This window comes from Hemibagrus wyckioides, linkage group LG05 (assembly GCF_019097595.1).
Source record: "Hemibagrus wyckioides isolate EC202008001 linkage group LG05, SWU_Hwy_1.0, whole genome shotgun sequence".
NCBI lineage: Eukaryota > Metazoa > Chordata > Actinopteri > Siluriformes > Bagridae > Hemibagrus > Hemibagrus wyckioides.
Genome location: NC_080714.1, coordinates 21,748,536 through 21,768,024, shown reverse-complemented (window position 1 = coordinate 21,768,024; position 19,489 = coordinate 21,748,536). Strand labels below are relative to the sequence as shown.

The following is a 19,489-nucleotide window of genomic DNA, read 5'->3' as shown; positions in this document are numbered from 1 at the left end:
AAACTGGGGTCCAGATCACACCACAGCTGTTCATATAAGCATTGAGAGAGCAGATCAACTCTTACACTTACTAACAATGTGTAATGAGTTAAGACTTAGACCAATCACTAACACCCACTGTATTTCTCATTCTCTTTAACCTCTCTTCTTGGCGATATTTACAAGTAACAAACGCGAACAACATTTTCTATCATGATCACTCAGCTTTTCACTCACTACTTATTTTTCTCTGGGTCTTGATAGAAACTATAGGATTTTGTACACGCATGCAAGTTTAGTTTGTAGAGCCATGACCAAGGATGTCTTCATTTACAAGAATGCATTAAAAACTGCATTAAAAATGCATTAAAAAATGCATTAAAAACTGGTAATCAAATTTATATGTGCTATGTATATTATATTCTAAGCAAACATCTTTCTTCTTCGTGTACTTTTTAATTTGTAATTGTCCTGTAGAGGAAAACAAATGTACAAGCTATGGGTTGTTAGCCTAGACAATGTCTGTTACCGAATATACGTTTATTTTATTATTCTTGCATTTGTTTTGCTGTTCACAGCTGTTTGGATGTACCAGGTGTTATGTTACAGTGGTGTAACCAGACCTATTGTTCCCTTTCAGCCGACGGTTAATGAACTTCTTTAAAACAGATATTTATTTATTATTATTATTTATTTACACTTTACATTAATTTAGCTGTTCAACACACCACTTTTCTAGGGCCTACACAAAAAGCAGCCAGTTTACAGAAGTCTCTTTTTTTATTTTTTTAAAGAGGTTCCCCAGTAACGTGTGGTTCGCGAAGGAGTCGTTTCATTGAATCGACTCTTTCAGGTGAAGGTGGAGAGACGACACTGATACTGAATCTTTTCTTGCTTGCTTGCTTGCTTTCAATATAGATGGAAATGTCTTTACTCTTGCAGCGTAAATAAATAAAAAAAAACGTTTCCATGGAAGCTCATCGGTTGCCTAGTACGATGAGTGAATCAGTTACTTAAGGTATAATCCCATGTTGTTGAGCCAAATCGTGCGTAGAGGAAATCTATAAAAAAAATCCATTAACTCTGATAGATGCAAGTCGTAAAAACCTTCAAAACACGAAGCACGGATGACTTCTTCAAATGGTCATTTCTCTCTCATGCACTAGGTCATTTTTTTACGTTTGTTATTTTCACGTGCCTTTTACATACGATTATTTGATTGTTCACGTGCTTACTTTTCTCCAGCAGTGCACGTGTTTTTATAGTTTATAGTATGATTTCTCATACTGTGTTGTTTGTTCAAAAGTGGGAATTTTTGAATATGTAAAGTATTTTGGTTAAATTTGTTCCTTACACGAATCATTCTGTTCAGATGTGATTACATTGTTCACATAATGCCACGTGGGTTAACCCGAGAGCACGTGCTAGTTCAGGGTGTGTGTTGAAATGCACGCTCCCCTATACATAAGCACGTTAGTCCGGTATCATTTGTGATGTATGATCACATATGAAATGATTTATATTATTTTTGAAGGCTCCAGATTTTGTGTTTTTTCAAGAATAACTAACATTACTGACATTTTTTGTGAGCCAAATGAGACATGAAAGGCCATATTGGAAGCATATGGAGGAGGTTATTGTTTATTTTGAGTAACTGATGTATCCTGGTCAGGATAGCTGTGACCGAAGTACTTTTTTTTATATCTTGGGAAACAGATCCAATAAGTCCATCAGAAACTATTGTGAGAAAGTATGAACCAAAATACTTGGTCAGAATTCCTTTGGGTGCGGTGGAGTGGGATTTCGAAACAGTGCCACTCTCACCTCTAGGTTATAATTAGTTTGACATTATGGAAACACTGTAGGGATGTTTGCCTCATGTAAACATTTCTCCAGGCACTATTTATTCAAAAGTTTATAACAGAGTCTGTGCCAGGGCACAAAGTAATAAAATCCATCTCGTAAATCTTCCACCCCCTTTTTTCCCCCCATCTTATTTGAAAATAATGTCAAAACATGACGTCACTGTTCTTGCTGGATGGCATGATGGTGTAATAGCTGCTGTTGCACCATCCCAGCTCAGGGGTGGCTCAGAAGCTTTTTTGAGGTTTGCTGACCGCCTATGTGAAAACCTTTTTGGATGTTGTCTCCAAGTAAATACACTACATTGCCAAAAGTTTTAGGACACCCTAAAAGTTTTAGTTTTTCATGGGTTGGGCTTGGCCGCTTAGTTCCAGTGAAAGGAACTCTTAATGCTTCAGCATACCAAGACGTTTTGGACAATTTCATCCTCCCAATTTTGTGGGAACAGTTTTGGGGATGACCCCTTCCTGTTCCAACATGACTGGTTTGGTGTGGAGGAACTTCACAGAGTCCTGACCTCAACCTGATAGAGCACCTTTGGGATGAATTAGAGCGGAGACTTCTCGTCCAACATCAGTGCCTGACCTCACAAATGCTCTTCTAGAGGAATGGTCAAAAATTCACATAAACACACTCTTAAACCTTGTGGAAAGCCTTCCCAGAAGATTTCATGCTCTTATAGCTGCAAAGGACAGGCCAACTCCATATTACATTCATGTGCATGTAAAAGCAGATACACTATATTGCCAAAAGTATTCGCTCACCCATCCAAATAATCAGAATCAGGTGTTCCAATCACTTCCATGGCCACAGGTGTATAAAATCAAGCACCTAGGCATGCAGACTGTTTTTACAAACATTTGTGAAAGAATGGGTCGCTCTCAGGAGCTCAGTGAATTCCAGCGTGGAACTGTGATAGGATGCCACCTGTGCAACAAATCCAGTCGTGAAATTTCCTCGCTCCTAAATATTCCACAGTCAACTGTCAGCTGTATTATAAGAACATGGAAGTGTTTGGGAACGACAGCAACTCAGCCACGAAGTGGTAGGCCACGTAAACTGACGGAGCGGGGTCAGCGGATGCTGAGGCGCATAGTGCGAAGAGGTCGCCAACTTTCTGCAGAGTCAATCGCTACAGACCTCCAAACTTCATGTGGCCTTCAGATTAGCTCAAGAACAGTGTGCAGAGAGCTTCATGGAATGGGTTTCCATGGCCGAGCAGCTGCATCCAAGCCATACATCACCAAGTGCAATGCAAAGCGTCGGATGCAGTGGTGTAAAGCACGCCGCCACTGGACTCTAGAGCAGTGGAGATGCGTTCTCTGGAGTGACGAATCGCGCTTCTCCATCTGGCAATCTGATGGACGAGTCTGGGTTTGGCGGTTGCCAGGAGAACGGTACTTGTCTGACTGCATTGTGCCAAGTGTAAAGTTTGGTGGAGGGGGGATTATGGTGTGGGGTTGTTTTTCAGGAGCTGGGCTTGGCCCCTTAGTTCCAGTGAAAGGAACTCTGAATGCTTCAGCATACCAAGACGTTTTGGACAATTCCATGCTCCCAACTTTGTGGGAACAGTTTGGAGCTGGCCCCTTCCTCTTCCAACATGACTGTGCACCAGTGACCAAAGCAAGGTCCATAAAGACATGGATGACAGAGTCTGGTGTGGATGAACTTGACTGGCCTGCACAGAGTCCTGACCTCAACCCGATAGAACACCTTTGGGATGAATTAGAGCGGAGACTGAGAGCCAGGCCTTCTCGTCCAACATCAGTGTGTGACCTCACAAATGCGCTTCTGGAAGAATGGTCAAAAATTCCCATAAACACACTCCTAAACCTTGTGGACAGCCTTCCCAGAAGAGTTGAAGCTGTTATAGCTGCAAAGGGTGGACCGACGTCATATTGAACCCTATGGATTAGGAATGGGATGTCACTTAAGTTCATATGCGAGTCAAGACAGGTGAGCGAATACTTTTGGCAATATAGTGTATCTCAGTTTTGGCCTGGCTCACAGACTCCGCTCTAATTCATCCAAAAAGGTGTTCCATCAGGTTAAGATCAGGACTCTGTGCAAGCCAGTCAAGTTCCTCCACACCAAACTCACTCATCCGTGTCTTTATGGACCTTGCTTTGTGCACTGGAGCACAGTCATGTTGGAATAGGAAGGGGTCATCCCCAAAGTGTTCCTTACAAAGTCTGGAGCATGAAATTGTCTAAAATGTCTTGGTCTGCTGAAGCATTAAGAGTTCCTTTCACTGCAACTAAGGGGCCGAGCCAAACCACTGAATTCAATGATTTGGAGGGGTGTCCCAAAACGTTTGCCAACGTTGGTGTATTAGTGAATCTAAATTGCTCTCATTCCCAGATTCACCACAACACTGACCACGATAAAACAGTTACTAAAGATATATGAACTGTTTGAGTTGTTTAATTACTCGAAGTTTATATATATATACACATCTACAATATCTCTGGATTTAATATAACCAACAACATTAAGAGCATTTAAACATGCTTTATACTCCACTGACTACCCACAGGGCACCCCCAAAATGCCATACAAATGTACTCAGTATTAGATTTCAATTTAAAATACAACATTGAAATGAAAAGAGGCAACAATAATACCATTGGCTTTTAAGCCAGAGTAATGATGCATACAAACATTACTGTAGTCATTGTCATTTTTTAACTGATGTGTGAACTGACTTTGCTCATTGCTAATTTGCTCATACATTCTGATACTTAAAATAATCCTTCTCGGTCATCAATCTTGAACAGTGGTCAAAAATAAAGTGTGATATTGTATTATAGCTGCTTCTATTGTATAATCAAATTTGTTACAATATGAATTGAAACCATATCCTAAAGGATTCAGCAGTATTGTCCAACATTGTATTGAATTGAAGTCATATTTCATTGTCTAAAAGATTTACACCGACAGTATATATTGTGTACTAATACTTCGAGTAATAGTATGGAGGTTGAGGCATAACCTGTTATTCAGTGAGCTTACACATGTCGCTCTAGTCTGAGTGCTTCCAAGTGACATGTAAAATTAAAAATCTTCTATTCCCTAAAGAAACATTTTTCTCAGTTCTCCTAAACAGGAAAAAGCTAATTTTCAGAATACAGACTCTCCTGGGTATCAGGTAGGGTTCAGTGATGTAGTGCTGGGCGTTGCTGTGTTTTCTCTATCTTTTGGTTGCATGTGTGTATGGGCCATCCCAGGGGGTTAATTTTATCTCTGGCTCACAGGGCTGGCTATATTTGGTCTGTGTGTTCAGACCTGAAAATGCAGTGGTGCCAAACAAGCATGTGAGCACACAGAAACGGAAGTGGACACGATTAAAAGGCACATTTAACATGGTCATTGAAGGTTTCCAAAAGATAAATGTAAGAAGGGTAAAGCACAAGAGAATGACATCATTAGCTCACTAATTTGTTGAACATGTTTTCATTTCTTTACCAAAAAAAAAAAAAAAAAACCCGTGCAAGTGTGTGTGCATGCGTACAGAACAAACACACAGGACTCGATATCTGGTTTAAAAACCTTCTCTCAGTAACTATTTCTGTATTAATGTACAACCGTTGAAAATTACAGCATGTTTCATTGATTTTTTTTTTGTTTTTGTTTTTTAAATGAGCTAACTATCAACAGCCATTTTCAGGAAAAATAAAAATCAACCCAGAGTGATAAGCAAAAAAAGAAAGGCTGAAAGAAAAAAACAAAAAAACAAAAAAACCCAAACAAAAACAGTGATTACTGGGAGAAATTAGCTGGAAGAGCAGCAGGTAGTCCATGTTTCAGGAGTGTTTTAAACTGTGTGTATGTATTAAACTGTGTGTGTGTTTGTGTGCTGATATGGAGGTGTAAAAAAAAAAAAAGAAAAAAGAAAAGAAAAAAAAAAAAAAGTGTGTGTGTGTGGGGGGGGGGCATGAATCAGGACACAATCGTGCTATTCTGAAACCCTGGAGCTGAGAGGCAAGGGGAGTGAGAGAGAGAGATTCACAAAAGGTGTGAATGAGAGAAAGACACAGATGAGAAACAGCACAAAAGAAACAGAAGTGAAGGATAGGGAGGTGAGGGGATCTTTGGAGCGAGGGACAGATGCAGAGGGATGAGGGGATGACAGAAGAGAGATCAAAATGCTGAGATCATGTCAGACAAGCGTTCAGGTGTCGTGAAAGTCCTTCAGCAGTGTGCGTCTCTTCTGTTCAGCAATGTGCATCTGATTTTCCAAATCCTATGGAGGAAATAAAAGGTCAGAATTAATTTAACACAAAAGCACACAAACATCAGCAACCTCACAAACGCTATATGCTACAGATCAAATTAAAACTCCACCAAAATGCATAACAACATGAGCATAGTGTACTGCAGCAGAATATATTGCATGGTATTGTATATACACTATTCCTCACAGAAGTGCGCAATAATATTTGAGAACTGTCATATCACATTCAAGTCATGTGACTGCATACACTATACTGCCAGAAGTTTTGGGACACCCCTTCAAATCATTGAGTTCAGATGTTGTTCATCAGGGGTTGGGAGTGGCCCCTTGGTTCCAGTGAAAGAAACTCTTAATGCTTCAAAATACCAAGACATTAACAGTTAAACAGTTTCATGCTCAACTTTGTGGGAACGGTTTGGGGATCGCCCCTTCCTGGTCCGCACCAGTGCACAAAGCAAGGTCCATAAAGACATGGATGAGTGAGTTTGGTGTAGGAACTTGACTGGCCGGCCCTCAACCTGATAGAATACCTTTGGGATGAATTAGATTGGAAACTGAGAGCCAGACTTTCACATTCAACATCAGTGCCTGACCTCACAAATGTGCTTCCAGAAGAATGGTCAAAAATTCCCATAAACACACTCCTAAACCTTGTGGAAAATCTTCCCAGAAGAATTGAAGCCGTCATAGCTGCAAAGGGCGGGCCAACTCCATATTACATTCATGTGCATGTAAAGGCAGACTCCCAGTTTTCACTCTAATTCATTCCATAGGTGTTCTATCAGGTTGAGGTCAGGACTCTGTGCAGGCCAGTCAAGTTCATCCACACTAAACTCACTCATCCATCTTTTTGGACCTTGTTTTGTGCACTGGTGTGCAGTCATGTTGGAACAGGAAGGGGCCATCCCCAAACTTTTCCAAAAAGTTGGGAGCATGAAACTGTCCAAAATGTCTTGGTATGATGAAGCATTAAAAGTTTCTTTCACTGGAACTAAGGGGCCAAGCCCAACCCCTGAATTCAATTATTTGGAGGGGTGTCCCAAAACCTTTGGCAATATAGTGTATCAGCTACATTCACTTGTATGCCCAACTTTAACAGGGTGCAGTGTAAATACAATAGTAACTACAGTAAATGTGAGTCTTGGAAAAACCTGCTGGATGTTGCTCCCATTGAATTAAAAACAAGCAAACAAATAAATAAAATAAACATCCTCTTTTCAAGTATGGCACCTTTAAGTTAAGAAACCGGTGTAGTTTTCAGAATGATACTGTAGAAAATGTCAAATTTGGGCCATGTTAAAGATTTTCCTATGCATCACATAAGCAAATCCAGATGAGATTGGAATTGAAATCTAATATTAAACATTTATTATTGTGTCTACTGGAACAATACCACATGCTCTTTACTCTCAGATTTGTACTCTATAACCCCCTTGAGTATCGTGGGTTTTTTATCCAGCACTGAAGCATAAGAATGCTTGTGGAGGGAGTTATGGCTGGGAGTTATTATATGAATGTGCAAAGGCATGAGGGTTGGTGTGTGGTAGGAGCAGATGGTGCTGTAAACAACACCACCACCAAAAAAAAAAAAAAAAAAAACCACCCCTCTCACCCCTCTATCAGTGGCATTGAGCTCCCCCTCTACTCTCTCATAACTGTCCGCCCTCTCCACCTTCCATGACAGGTTCTCGATCTCCGCTTCCAGCTGCGCCTGCTGGTACTCAAACTGCACACATACACACACAGCAATAGATGTAAACAACTTCAACAACAGTATCGAAGTTATGTTAGTACAATAGCCAACAGTTTTCTGAATTGTCTGTATGTACTTTAATATTTATTTATTGACGCTATTAAAGCTTTTTATTTCTGACCTTCCGACTGACAACATAAACTGGCTATGTTGAAAGATTCAAAACATTAAAATCACACAAACTGTAAAGGATGCGGTCAGATTCAAGATAATCCTTGGTTTATGTTAGACGTGGGGGAAAAAAACAACTTCTTTTAATTTAATTTAGAATTAAATTAATATGCTTGGTCAATTCAGTTGAATGGGTTTATATATTAATTGTTCTTTTAATACCATGTCAGAATCATTGGCTATTTTCATGGCCAGCTCAAGGTAGATAAAACGGGACATTTTGTAATTCATACACGATTACAAAAGTACAACCTTACAACTTTTATATTCAGTAAGCCTCATTTTACTATTCAGTAAGACATTGGGTTGAATGGATTTACCTTTATTAGTCTGCATTTGAAAGTGCCCATGCACGTAGCTGGTAAAATCACTCACCAGTTTTTTGCGAGGTCCAGACTCCATGTAGTAGGCGTAGGGGTAGGTATACTGCAGTGTGTAGCGACACTAAAGAGAAGAAACACAAATGCACACGATGCAAAAACGGTTGTGAAGCATAGCCTATAAAAACATTGCGGAATGAATGTGCACGAGGTATTTACGTACCTTGGCCAGTAGCTTGGCAGCATTTTGCATGTACTGCCAGTCGATCCAGGTACCCAGGTTATTCATGACCCTCTCGTGAATTTTCTCCTGAATGCGTTGATACGTCTGAGCCTCCAGCTGCAAACTCTTATTGTGGTTCTCCCACTAAACACATCCACACACAAACACACTTACTTTAGTGTCTGTCTGTGTCTACTCAAAACAATCAACGGCAGTAACATTTGTGTTTATGGAAACACTACGAAATTCACTAGATCTTTTTGAACTCAGTTCAGCTCCAAATGTGAACTTGTGAAATATTTCACAGATATTCTACAGTGTAAATTTGTTTACTGCTTAAATTTAGGACACAACCTATATATTACTTGGTCGAAAGAATCAGCCTATATACGTAAATTTGACAGATTTGCTGGCATCAGTAATCAGGGTAGAAACCTAGAACTAAACTAGTGGCTGTTCACGGCTTCATTGAATTTTCTTGTTCACATGTATGCATGTCTTACCCTCTCAAAGTAGAAGAGGTATTTTTTCAGGGCCTCTCTAGCCTGCGCCTGTTGGCTCTGGTTCACGATGTCGGGATTCTCTTTGTAGCGGCTGCACTCGTAATACTCGCTGCCGTGAGTCTTCCAATCTCCCAAACACATCCAGCAGAAATCTACACACAAACATTACCCTTCATTTATGCCAGAAAACTGCATGTTCGTCCTGGTTTCATTTGATTAGGTAATCTTACATGCGCAGCAGTTAGGCTCTTACCGTGTTTACATTTGGAGCATTGCTAGATGGAAAGAGAGAGAAGAAAAAGACAAACATTTTAAGGAAGCCTGTAAACAACACTTAAAATAAATATAAGAATATTCACAATTTGAGGAGAGTTGATCACTTTAAAGTATAAAAAAAGGTGAAAAGGTTTCTTTTAACAACGCAACCTCATAGTTTAAAATCATAGTTTATTAACAGAGAACCCTGCTTGTCCTTTAGGTAGTGGACTCACATAGTCTAGTTTGTAAATGTACTTTTCACATTATTTTTTTATAGCGGTGATGCTGCATATATGAATTATAATTATAATTATATTACCAATTACCAATTATAATTTGGTAATGGTCAATTCCTACCCATCAGGCACTAATTAATTGTCTAAACTAAAAAATGTCTGGTATATTCACAGTAGCAAAGTAGTAGACAATATAGTTTAAAATAAAAAGGAAGAAGGGATAAAAAAAACAATAGTTTGATAATGAAACTGAACCGAGAGTGGGCACTTCCTAAAATTCTAATAAGCATACTTGGTTCACATCTATAAAACTCCTAGGCTGCCACTACCAAGAAGAAATTAGTACAACAGGGTCATTATTATTAACAAACAAATATCACACTAATACTTCATCATACTAGTACTATGTTAGGTGAGCTTTCAGTCAGGAAAGACACTATTAAAGACAGTCTACTTATTTGAGAGGCACAATCAACATTAGTCACATGACTAAAGAGGATAAAGTGAATACAAGCTGCTTTTTAAAATCCATATTATAACCACTCCCACAATATCGATATTACTATAACTTGCTAATGTATCACATATAAAAACTCATAGGGTGACCAGATTTTTAAATCCAGTAATTGCTCATTTAAACTACCAACTCCACGACTTAACAGAAGTTCATACATCGATCAGGCATAACATTATGACCACTGACAGGTGAGGAGATAAGTCTTATTCACTTCAGCATGGCACCTGTTAGTGGGTGGGATATATTGGGCAGCAAGTGAACATTTTGTCCTCAAAGTTGATGTGTTAGAAGCAGGAAAAATGGACAAGTGTAAGAATTTGAGTGTGTTTGACATGGGCCATATTGTGATGGCTAGACGACTGGATCAGAGCATCTCCAAAACTGCAGCTCTTGTCCCGGTCTGCAGCGGTCAGTATCTATCAAAAGTGTTCCAAGGAAGGAACAGTGGTGAACCGGTGACAGGGTCATGGGCGGCCAAGGCTCACTGATGCACACGAGAGGTGTAGACTGGCCTGTGTGATCTGATCCAACAGACGAGCTACTGTTGCTCAAATTGCTGAAGAAGTTAATGCTGGTTCTGATAGAAAGGTGTCAGAATACACAGTGCATCACAAGTCAGGACTGTTTTGGCAGCAACAGGGGAGACCAACACAATATTAGGTAGGTGGTCATAAAGTTATGCCTGATCCGTGTATATGAAAGCCTATATGAATACAAGTTCATTTGCACAACGCGTTTTGCAATAGCCGTGAAGATGCAGGAATTACAGTGCAGTGCAGGCGGAGTGCACGCTACTCACCATGTGGTTGCAGCCTCCGTTTTTCTCAATGCAGATATTGCACTTAGGACACTGCAATCCAAGAGTAGAAAGAAATAAAATCAGCAAAACAATTCAATACCAGTGGCATGTGTACGTAAACATGTGGTGCGTGCATGTGCAAATGTGTTAGTGTTGGTAAATTTACTCACGTCTTTAGTGTGTGCACTGATGTAGTTGGCCGTCTCTGAATCGTCTGCGCATTTGGTTAGCCATTTGCGGATTGTAGCGCAGTCTGTGGGGGCGTGGTACATCTGTCTGCACTTAAAACTTGAGACACAGACAGAAGCATATTCAATGAACTATCACTAGTTAGGTAGCTTGTATTAAGGGCAGTCCTAAGCGTTATTGTGTTCATCTACACATGCTGGATTCTGGTTAGAGTGATTGAGTGTGTGCTGTTTCTTTATACAAGAATGATTTTATTTACCAGAAGACTTCATCACAACGACTGCACTGAACTCTGCGAGCTCGAGGCTCTTGCACCTTTATGACTATTGGACAGTCTGCACCAGGACACAACTGCAGCTGGAAATGACTCTGTAGAAAGACACAAACAGTACAATTATTTATTTTAGGATGCAAAAATGTCTTCACCATATCATTGGGAGACTCCCGGGTGCGACTCCCAAGGATCCCACAGCCATCTATGTTAACAATTTCTGTAAACCACCCGACACGCCTAAAAAGTAATTTATAATTGAAGCATAAAACATGACAGAAAGATTGATTTTGCGTGATTAATCGAGTTATATTTTAAGATACATTTTCAATAAAAAACATGGTATATCATCTGAATCAATAATGTTCGATACTACATCTAGGTAAACAACTAGCTAACATATTCTGCATATAGGTAAAACAAACTGTGGCTACTAATTTGACTGTAATGAGCGAGATGCTAAAAGAGGCTTGAGCAACTGATAGTATAAAGAAAACAAGCATCACACATTGCACAAAATATGTGCATGTAATAAACTGATGCCTTTTAATGTTACATGCACATTATACGTCATTCAATTTTACAAGACTATGCGATTTTATCACATGGCTGCAAGACGTTGCTTTAAGTGTTATTAGAGCAGGTGATAAAATATGGGGCTATAACTGTAAATATAGGAGTATAACTGTTTTATTCATATTTTTGAAGTATGCCAAGTAGCTGCAACTAATACACTTTTAAATGAAACCATGTTTGAATCATTTAGTTCCCTATTTATTTTATTTTTCATCCGGAGTTGGACATTGTGGTGTCATGACAACCCTAGTCCGATTCTGTGTGGATTTTGTGGCAAAACAAACACACAATACCTCCACGTAGTCCCTGAAGAGGTAGCGTCTGTATTTGTCCTTTAGTTCTTCACTGGGCAGCAGTGGCAGGACGAAATCCTCTGGCATCTGAAGAGAACAGTCCTGAGCCATGCACGAGATTCCTGAAAGTACACACGTGCATGGTTGGATTTATACGTATTTGTCGAGGTCAAACAGTGAAATTTCATGAGGATGAATTGCTATTTTAGGAGTCTTCTACATGATTAGTAACAAACAAACGCTGGCCTTTTCTCAATTTCACAGGCATTCTTACAAGACAATACATTCGTCGATGAGGTGTTAAAGAGCCGAGCAGGAATCACACGCACTCCAATAACTCCTAACCTGAGCTGTGCATATAGATCGGTGTGGGTGTACTTACCCACTCCTATGCCATCTTTGACCAGCACGGTGCAGTGCTGCTCCCAGCAGGACTTGCAGAAGGAGTGCTGACACGGTAGAGATAGCAGTGCATCTCTCCGTACAAACTGCAGACACACACCGCACTGCAAAGACGCCACGGCCTACACACAGTATCAAAGTGTAGCCATGAGAGAATAGTATTACCCAAAACACACACACACACACACAGAGTAGGGCTGAACAATTAGTCACATTATTATCCTGTCCTCAATTTTTGCCTTCGTAGCCTTCTTATCCACAGAGGGCCAGTATGGGTGAAGGCTTTCCTTCTAGCTAAGCAGAAGCCACAACTGGGTCTAAGCCAAGATTAACTTATTAAGCAATTGAAATAAGGCGTAGCTTTTGCTTGACTGGAATGAAACCCTGCACCTACACCGGACCCTCGGACACCCTTGGCTTAGGTTTAGTCATAATCGACATCAGTTACTTGTGAGCTTTGCTGACGTTTGATAAATGCTGACATATTGGTCCTTAGTACCTCTGAAGTTCTCAATTCAGTTTTAGTAGTGAGCTTTGACTACTGTTCAGTCTTTGAATCTGAACCACAGTGCGCCTGCAGGGAGAGGCAATTGAATTCAGCCCCACAAGCAAAACTAAAGATCATTATACATGGAGCAAAAGATCCAATCAATTAATGGGACTAAGAAGTATTGATTGAGAAGACAGACATGTGAAGGAATATACAGTAATATACTGTGTGAAATCATTTGTTTTCTGCTGACAAAGTGCAATAAATCTACTTTGTTCTTAAACTTGCTGAATAAATGTAATAATATAAACAATGGGATTTCAATAGTGAAAAGAAACATTGATTTTCATATTAGCCTTTACCATGCAGACCTACCACACTGCTCTGCTATTCATAAATATTTTATTTGTATAACTATATGGATTCCTTTCTTCAGCTGAAACAAGAATGTACAAGCACACACACAATGCTATCACGCAATGCTACAAAGCAATGCACATGCTGTCATTTAAGCATTACTTTAATATGCCTGTGATATTTTTCTGAAACACACTGTAAAAAGCATACACTCAAACAATCATTATACAAGTAAACAACATTACAGCTCTTAAGGAAGCAGAAATGTCCCAGATGCAGCCAACTTAGATAGATGGATGGACGGATGGATTGATAGACAGACAGAACGGCAGACAGACAGAGAGATGAACAGAGCCTTGACCTCAACCCGATAGAACACCTTTGGGATGAATTAGAGTGAAAACTGCGAGCCAGGTCAAAACTGGGACTTCTGCCTTTACATGCACATGAATGTAATATGGAGTTGTTCCACCCTTTGCAGCTATAAGAGCTTCAACTCTTCTGGGAAGGCTTTCCACAAGGTTAAGGAGTGTGTTTATGGGAATTTTTGACCATTCCTCTAGAAGCGCATTCGTGAGGTCAGGCACTGATGTTGGACGAGAAGGCCTGGCTCACAGTCTCCTCTCTAATTGATCCCAAAGGGGTTCTACCGGGTTGAGGTCAGGACTCAAGCTCATCCATGTCTTTAAGGACCTTGATTTGTGCACAGCTGTGTTTTTTTTTATAACTATAAAATACGCAAACTGATAGTAGTTTTGCTAATGAGACCAGAACTACTGTAATGCCTTGCCACTGAAAAGAGTTATGGAGAGAGCTTGGCTGGCAAATACATAGAAATCCTATAAAAGCAATAGGGAGAATCTGTTTCATATATCACTGAAGTAAACTGGAAAACAACAACAAAAAAAAGAGAGATACTCACAGTGAGAGATCGGCAGGTGGTTATGGGCTGAACCTGGGCCTCACAAAGCAACTGCGAAGAGTTGGACTTGTACCTGTAACACACAAAGAGGAAATCAGCTCTTCTCCTTCTTTGTTTGTTTTATAAACTTGCCGCATATTTAATCAGGGAAGTTTTGTGTGTTCTCTTACCTGTCTATTATTTGTGACACTTGCCAGTGGAAATGTACAAGGACCAGTTTGGCTACAGCTGGTGACACCTAGGGTAAGAAAAACAATACCAGTAAATTAACTTTGACGCAAGAATTAATGATGCAACACATGCTGATTGCAGTAGGTTGGTCGAGGCAACATTCAGTGAAACAGTAAGAAAGACAGTTATCTTCTATACTAATTTTGGCCAACCAAAGCATCCAGAAAACCTAAAGAAATCTAAATAAATAAAAACCAGCATGACTATAATTAACATATACAAATACTTATTCCTTTGCCGTTTTCATTAATTAGATATTAAAACTACCAACCTTTAAGCCTCCCACATGTACACAATCTACTCATTTACGAGGCCTCAAACTCACTCTCCTTGTGAAGAGGCGGGTGTGTGTGTGTGTGTGACCTGAGCAAAGATGTGTTTTGAAAGTATGCGAACCAAATAAACCTTGTCCCCAGTACATTTAACTGACCCCAGGGCCAACTCGCAGATTCAGAATCACCTCTGTTAAATCTAAGATACATCATAAATCACATTCCTAATACATGTTCATGAATTTTGCCAGTTGCTTTTCTCAAGTCCTACAGAGAAACTCTTTCCAAGCATTTAGCGTTCAACTTCTTCGGCAGGCAGAATAAAGAAAAGCTTGCACTAATGTAAGCTTAGTAAAAAGCCTGGCTGCTGACTTCAGGAAGCATCTCCCTGCATGTTGCGTGTTAAAGATTTGAACCTGATAATGCTTCTCTGGGTTTAGGAGAAGCAGCTGTAACACTGCAGCCCACACAGTCCCACCAGTGCCAGGTCACATTAAAATATGCAGAACCACACACAGCCTTTTCTCCCTGTACTCTCTCCCTCTCACACACACACACACGAACACAGCAGGGTTTCCTCCCAGTGTATTTTACATCAGACAGTTCAGTGAGTCAATTCTGCCCACCCGCAGTGCTGAAGCATGTGGGGTAAATAAATAAATGATACTTTAATGGATTGCAACGGAATCTGTTGCTTTCTTTTTCGACAGCATTTAAAGAACGAATACAGTATGCTGTTTTATACGTATAACCGTTCTTCCTGTGTCCCAGGTGAAGATGGACAATTTCACTGCTAGTACACTGCTTGGTCTAATCACAAACAAAGACAGGCATATCACCTTAGTATCCAGGTTATGATTTGCATTGCCATACATGAAGGCTTTATCAGTGAAATGCCATATGTTTGTCAGAATATACCATGATCTAATTATCTGCATACTGGACAGGACAGGTTCAAGCCTGTTTCACAAACTTTGCTCATATGGAGCACCTCCCCAATCAGACACACTGAGAAAATTAAGTACAGAGAAAAAGAAATCAAAACAAAAAACAGGATTGCGTTAACAAGTTAAAAAGAAAAAGAACAATCTGATTCCTCCATCTCACAACCTAAGCAGCTTTCTGAGAGAAACCACACACACACACCCACAGCAAACACAAACCTTAAGGGATGAAGACACATGGTTGACCTCCTCAGTCAGCAGTCTCTGGCTTTCTCTATAGCTCAGACACGTGAACTGGTATTCTTCTGGGTCGAAAGCGTCAGGTTCCGCTTGCTCGACGTCGCCAGCCACGCCTTCATAATAATAAGTCATATCACCCTGATCTTCTTCCTCGGCGCCCTCATTCTCCTCCTCTTCAAAATCTTCCTCGTTACTGTCGGACGCTTGGCTGCTCATGTCCACAGACATAGCCCTCGGGGCTTATCCGTGCGCCGACTCAAACGCCGCTCTCCACCAACAAGCGGCCCTCGATGCTGCCGCTGTCTGCCCCAGACTGGATCGCTTATCCCAGGGGGGCTGTGCCGAACTCAGCAGCAGCGGAAGAAGCAGAAAAAGTCGCACTCCCCGTCACTCATGAGGAAACCAGAAATGGGGACGAGCTGAGAGAAACGAGAGACACTGAAGAGACACAGTCAAGAAATTGTGTTATTAATCAGTAATGTCTTTTCATCACACAAAATTGAAAGCAAGTGTATTGAATATGGCACTGGAGTGGTGAAGAGAGTCCGGTTCTGACCACAGGACTGCTTTTTGTTTGGTGGCCTGCTCTCAACCAGATTACTTTGTTTTTGGTGCCTTCACATTTAATGTCTGTTTGTTGAGAGTAAATCAAAGTTTGGTTAGTTTTATACTCTGCAAAATCAACCGGAAATATTTTTGTGGAGTGGTGTGTAAGGCCAAAAAACCTCCAAAAAGTCAGGAATATGGTCCTGAAAAATGTAAATAAAGCTTTACCAGGTGTGTGCAGAAATCATTACAAAAACATCACCTTAACATGAAGAATGCAGACTGCCACGCAATCATCTATAAGACAATTACATATATAGCTCCAATCCTAAATTTGTGCATCGCATCCAGTTTTTTCTTTTCCTTTGTTTGTCCAAATATCTAGAAAACAGTGTTACATTTCTGTCCTTTTGCTGTGCCTAGCAAAATAATCTTGCAACTAGTTATATACTCGCCGTGTTGGCTTCATAGCTGCAGTCAGGTGGATTCAGAGTCAAATCTCTTTTATCGCTGTAACTGAATCGTATTAGAATGCACTTGGAACTGGACTGAGATGGCCTGGCAGTCTTGATTTGTTGGTTATTTTGGTCTGCACTTGAATGCCTTTGCTCACATGCTTAAATGAGCAAACATGCCAGGGTTTGAATAAAACCAAATAAACGGCATACGTGTGATCAGAAAATGTAAAGAATATTGACATTGCTTTACCTGGGTACTGTCAGATCAGTGCAATGCTGGTGATCAATCTGACAAACTAGTCAGCACGTGTAGACACAACACATAAGGCTGTGCTGTTCATAATAAACAAGCACATCAAAATAAGTGCACAGAAAATACTTTGATGAATGCTGGGGATTTGTGGCTCGTTTGGTGCACATCCAGCTCTCTCTGTTTATCTCTCTGGATCGACTTCACTGACCCACAGCTGTTGGTCAAGGTGGCCTGGGAGTGTTATCTACAGGAACACAGGCCTTCACACTTTGAGGTTAAAAGTGTGGGTGTTAGGGGTGAATTCTTTTTGGAGGTCGTTTTCGCACATCTGATCGTTTTCTCCCCGTGTTGCTCATGTCACAGATGGTCAAAATGAACAAATGGCCCGAAGACAAAGCTGTGCTGGAATGAAAGGCTTTTTGTTGCGGTTTAACGGATTAAACGAGACCGGAGATAGGGCAAGAGATCACAAGAAAGATTAGCTCAAGTTAGTTGACGTGACCGCTGCCAAAGCTCGCCCATGTCTCGGTCTACACTGGGACCCTGGACACGAACTGTCGTTGAATCCGAGCCAAAAGCACCATATATGGAGCAAGAGATCTGTCTGAAATGCAGACTATCACCCATCCAGTTCAAGACTGGAGTTTTTCCAGATACGAAAAACAACTCGCTGTGCATTCCTCTCACTACTATTAATAACCCACAGCACACGGTGACACGCAGAATAACACACAAAGTGCCTGGTTAGAGATTACAGTTTCAGCACGTTAGGTTAGGGCAGGGAGCGACAGGAGGCTTTAAACCGCCGAGATGAGCTCGTTAGCGGGGTTTGTTTATACTCCAGGACGCTGCATTGTTGGCTAACTTGAGAGCTAGCTTAGCCAGCGTTAGCTAAAGCAGCAGATACGCAGAAGGCTGACTTGCTAGTTAAACGTGTATACACATACTATAGTTTTTGCAGCTAGTATCAAATCTACTGAAAACTATAAGCCATACATAGATGTTTTCCGGTTTATTATAATTTGTTAGGTCGAAGTAAGATAAAAGAAAATCATTTCCTCCCCCAGATGAACCCGAACGCCGTCGCCAGCTCGCACTTCAGCCCGAGGATTCGTGTGTAAACAAGGCCGTTTTACAACTCTGCGTGAGGTCACGTGTTAAACACGTGAAAACCCACATTCTCTACAGACCCACCAACTTTGTTTCACCTACCAGAACGACACGGGAAAACGCTCGACTTCTGCTGGAGGAAAACAGTCAAACGTTAGAAGTGCTCCTGTTCAGCTTAGCCGAGCCGATGCACAGCGGAACATACAAGCGGGGGCTTAGTGTGTGGCGTCACTTCCGGGTCCCGCTGAGCCAACGGGCCGGTCTCAAATGCATGACTAATGGGTGCAAGGTTGAGGCTATGACAATAAAGATTCCGCTCAATATGTAGTGCACTAGGTTTTGCATAGACAGCAATTCGGGATGCAACCTAAGAGCTACATCAAAGGCACCGAATATGGTGTACCAGTTTGAACATCACAGCGGATTTAACTCATTGTGGCATGAACGATTATTTCCACAAGTCAAAGCAAGTGAAGGTGTAAAACACATAATCCTACAATTTGCGTATCATTTCAATCTGGCCTGTTTTACAAACAACTCCTGTTAGGGTCTGGGATACTCACTTAGCAAGTACTGTAAACTCTAGAATTGTTATCACTCATATAATGAGCATAACGCATGCAATTAGTTATACAAGTATAGAGGTAGATATTTAATCACCACTGATTTGTTTTCCCACAGACATTTCTATGCTGATGTGGACGTACACCGATCAGGCATAACATTATGAGCAGTGAGAGGTGAAGTGAATGACACTGATTATCTCCTCATCATGGCACCTGTTAGTGGGTGGGATATATTAGGCAGCAAGTGAACATTTTGTCCTCAAAGTTGATGTGTTAGAAGCAGGAAAAATAGGCAAGAGAAAAGGATTTGAGAGAGTTTGACGAAGGGCAAAATTGTGATGGCTAGACCACTGGATCAGAGCATCTCCAAAACTGCAGCTCTTGTGGGGTGTTCCCAGTCTGCAGTGGTCAGTATCTATTAATTGTGGTCTAAGGAAAGAACAGTGGTGAACCGGTGACAGGGTCACTGGCGGCCAAGGCTCACTGATGCACATGGGGAGCAAAGGCTGGACT

General features: G+C 40.8%; 1 protein-coding gene across 1 annotated transcript; it reads right to left on the bottom strand.

Annotated features, from left to right (window-relative positions):
• Positions 1 to 5,377: 5,377 nt before the first annotated feature.
• On the bottom strand, positions 5,378 to 18,667 carry arih2 (ariadne homolog 2 (Drosophila)). Its single transcript, XM_058390116.1, has 15 exons — positions 18,513 to 18,667; positions 16,023 to 16,481; positions 14,527 to 14,594; positions 14,357 to 14,429; positions 12,568 to 12,709; positions 12,186 to 12,307; positions 11,305 to 11,414; positions 11,027 to 11,144; positions 10,857 to 10,907; positions 9,300 to 9,321; positions 9,047 to 9,198; positions 8,544 to 8,687; positions 8,376 to 8,444; positions 7,689 to 7,802; positions 5,378 to 6,085 (listed from the first exon to the last, which is right to left on the bottom strand). Exons 2-15 carry the CDS (start codon positions 16,269 to 16,271, stop codon positions 6,014 to 6,016), a joined length of 1,506 nt encoding a protein of 501 aa, XP_058246099.1. The 5' UTR covers positions 16,272 to 16,481; positions 18,513 to 18,667; the 3' UTR covers positions 5,378 to 6,013.
• Between the last annotated feature and the right edge of the window lie 822 nt (positions 18,668 to 19,489).

Excerpts from the sequence above, each read along its gene's own strand:
- arih2 (XM_058390116.1), bottom strand. The coding sequence starts at position 16,271 with ATGTCTGTGGACATGAGCAGCCAAGCGTCCGACAGTAACGAGGAAGAT. Across the intron at positions 12,308-12,567 it reads CAAAGATGGCATAGGAGTGG|GAATCTCGTGCATGGCTCAG; the intron begins GTAAGTACACCC and ends GTGTACTTTCAG. Across the intron at positions 9,322-10,856 it reads ACGGAGGCTGCAACCACATG|CAATGCTCCAAATGTAAACA; the intron begins GTGAGTAGCGTG and ends CTTTCCATCTAG.